At 65.3% G+C, this 2,905-nt stretch overlaps 1 protein-coding gene across 2 annotated transcripts; it reads left to right on the top strand.

Moving 5' to 3' along the window:
* The first annotated feature begins 915 nt into the window (after positions 1-915).
* Positions 916-2,654, top strand: MAPRE3 (microtubule associated protein RP/EB family member 3). Of its 2 annotated transcripts, none has more exons than XM_010726659.3 (6): positions 916-1,063; positions 1,145-1,290; positions 1,373-1,529; positions 2,007-2,158; positions 2,229-2,381; positions 2,465-2,654. In XM_010726659.3, exons 1-6 carry the CDS (start codon positions 943-945, stop codon positions 2,531-2,533), a joined length of 798 nt encoding a protein of 265 aa, XP_010724961.1. In that variant the 5' UTR covers positions 916-942; the 3' UTR covers positions 2,534-2,654. The 2 variants fall into 2 exon arrangements, with proteins under 2 accessions (XP_010724961.1, XP_003213975.2); XM_003213927.4 differs by having other exon boundaries at positions 1,373-1,574.
* The last annotated feature ends 251 nt before the right edge of the window (positions 2,655-2,905 follow it).

Genomic DNA, 2,905 nt, shown 5'->3' with positions numbered 1-2,905 from the left:
CAGCCTCCTATCCGGAGCGTGGCTCGCAGCTGGCTCCTAAGCCGTGATCTCTGATGTGCGCCGCAGAGTGAAAGCGGATTAATGCCTATGGATGGGGGCTTGGGGGCTGCGGGGGGAGGGAGGGAAGGGACCCCCGCGACATCCCCAGTGCAGTAGAGTCGATTCCCAACGCCTCTGGTCACAGCCGACGGGACGATCGCTGTGTGCCCAATCCCCAGCGTTGGGTGTGGGGTGAAAGTGCAGCACCGTGGCCTTCCCCTCCCCCAGTGCTGTGCCCCGGGCTGGGGGCTGCGCCCTGCCCCACATCCCCTCGCCATCTGGGCACGGGATCTCTTGGCAGATGTTGCCCCTGTAAGCCCTGCTCCGGTGTACCTCGGGCAGATTAGGATGCGGTCGAGGGCTGGGCCGGGCCGGGGGAACTGTAAGCTGCTTATGGGGTTGGTGGCACACCCACATCCCCCCGACACCATGTTTGTGGTTGGGGCATCGTGATGGTACCCGGCTGCATAATGCATCTTCTGCCCCAGAGCTGTGCCCCATGGCTGGGACATCCCAATGGGGATGGTCACACCCTGCTCCCCCTCCCCGACAGCCGTGCCCCCAGAGGGGGGTCCCAGTGGCACTAGGCTGCATCCTGCCCCACAGCCATGGCCCCCAGAGGGGAGAGTCTCAATGGCTCTGGGCTGCATCCTGCTGCACAGCTGTGCCCCCAGAAGACAGAGGTCCCAATGGCACCAGCTCAGTACTCAGGAGGGAGGGGGAGGGAGGGTAACATCCTGTCCCGGAGAGAGGGATCTCCATGGGAAGGACCACATCCTGCCCCACAGTCGTGCCCCGCAGAGGGGGGTTCCTGATGGGAAAGGCTGCTTCCTGCCCCACAGCCGTGCCCTACAGAAGGCTGAGGGGATCCCACATGACACCCCGTCTCTCTGCAGCTGGGGCATGGCCGTCAATGTGTACTCCACCTCGGTGACCAGCGAGAACCTGAGCCGCCATGACATGCTGGCCTGGGTCAACGACTCCTTGCAGCTCAACTACACCAAGATCGAGCAGCTTTGCTCAGGTGGGGATGTGCCACCACCCCATGGTGTCCCCCTGGGGGTGTCGCAGCCACCTGACACGTGTTTCCCCCCTGTCCCCCCAGGGGCTGCCTACTGCCAGTTCATGGACATGCTGTTCCCCGGCTGCGTGCACCTGCGGAAGGTGAAGTTCCAGGCCAAGCTGGAGCACGAGTACATCCACAACTTCAAGGTGTTGCAGGCTGCCTTCAAGAAAATGGGAGTGGATAAGGTAGGTCCTGAGGTAGGGTGGGGGGCATATACTGGGGGGTCCTGGGCGGGGAGGGCGGCCCCCAGCCCGTATGTCCCCACAGATCATCGCAGTGGAGAGGCTGGTGAAGGGGAAGTTCCAGGACAACTTTGAGTTCATCCAATGGTTCAAGAAGTTCTTCGATGCCAACTACGACGGGAAGGAATACAACCCGCTGCTGGCGCGGCAGGGCCAGGACGCGGCGCCCGCCCCTAACCCAGGTGATCACAGCTTCAACAAACCCAAGAAACTCATTGGCACTGCAGGTAATGCCCTGGACCCCCGCCTCCTGCGCCCCACATCGCTCTCACTGCGCTCAGTGTGCACCCCCAGCGTGCCCCCACCCTGCCCTGCCTGCGCTCTGCTGCCTGCAGCCATCGGGGACAGGCAGGGGACACCGTGGTGGCACGGGGACGGTGCCACAACCCAGGGCTGTGCTGTAACCCAGGGGCGGTGCCATAACTTAGGGACAGTGCCACAACCCGGGAGCGGTGCCTTGACCCGTGGATGAGTGCCTGCTGGCTGCCTGCATGGCAAAGCTCCCCCTCGGTCACAAGCACCACCTGCATAGGGGCTGCGAGGGGCGCGGGGAGGGCTCTGCCTGGGGAAACTGAGGCACAGGGGCGGCTCAGCTCCTCAGCCTGCTGCCACCGGGTGGGGGTTCCCCGGTATTAACGCCGCTCTCCGGCCCCCCCAAGTCCCACAGAGGACCTCCCCCACGGGCCCCAAGAACACGCAGCACCCGGCACGCCTGGGCAACGTCCCCACTGGCATCCTGCGGAAAAACTCACCTGCCACCCGCAACGGGGGCCCCGAGGCTGACGCACAGATCTTGGAGCTCAACCAGCAGGTACACTGGGGACACGGGGAGCACGGAACGAGGGGAGCCCCCCAGTGCTAGCGTCCCCATCCGCCTGCAGCTGATGGACTTGAAGCTGACGGTGGACGGCTTGGAGAAGGAGCGGGATTTCTACTTCAGCAAACTGCGGGACATCGAACTCATCTGCCAGGAGCACGAGAACGAGAACAGCCCCATCATCAGCGGCATCGTCAGCGTGCTCTACGCCACCGAGGTGCGTGCCCTGCACCGCAGCCCCGGGGCGGGCTCTCCGTTCATTGAGTCCCGGTGCTGACGGTGCCGTGTCCCCCCACGCAGGAGGGCTTCGCCCCGCCGGAGGACGACGAGCTGGAGGAGCAGCAAACGGAGGAGCAGGACGAGTACTGACCCGCCGCGCCCCACCCCACGTCCGACCCCTCCATAGACATTGAGGCCCGAGTCCCCGCACCCCACCGCCATCGCAGCTCCGTGGGACAGCGCCGATGTCCACAATAAACCAAACACCGCACAGCGGAGCGGGGCCGTGCGTCTGCCGGGGGGGACGCGCCCCAGCCCCACCCTCGCCCCTTTCACCCCATATTTATTTCAGTTCCTCTCCGCCCCCACTGTGCCATGGCTTTGGGACGGGGTGGGGGGCAGCCCCGGTGCCTCCACCCTCAGCCGGGGGGTCCGCGCGGGGCCCGCAGCCCTGAAAAGAGAAGGAGGAGGAGGAGGAGGAGGAGGAGGAGAAAGAGGAAGGCCCGGCCCGGTGGGGGCAGC

The sequence above is a fragment of the Meleagris gallopavo genome, unplaced genomic scaffold (genome assembly GCF_000146605.3).
Source record: "Meleagris gallopavo isolate NT-WF06-2002-E0010 breed Aviagen turkey brand Nicholas breeding stock unplaced genomic scaffold, Turkey_5.1 ChrUn_random_7180001848624, whole genome shotgun sequence".
NCBI classification, from domain to species: Eukaryota; Metazoa; Chordata; class Aves; order Galliformes; family Phasianidae; genus Meleagris; species Meleagris gallopavo.
The sequence above is the reverse complement of the archived record's forward strand: the minus strand, read 5'-3'. Positions and strand labels throughout refer to the sequence as shown.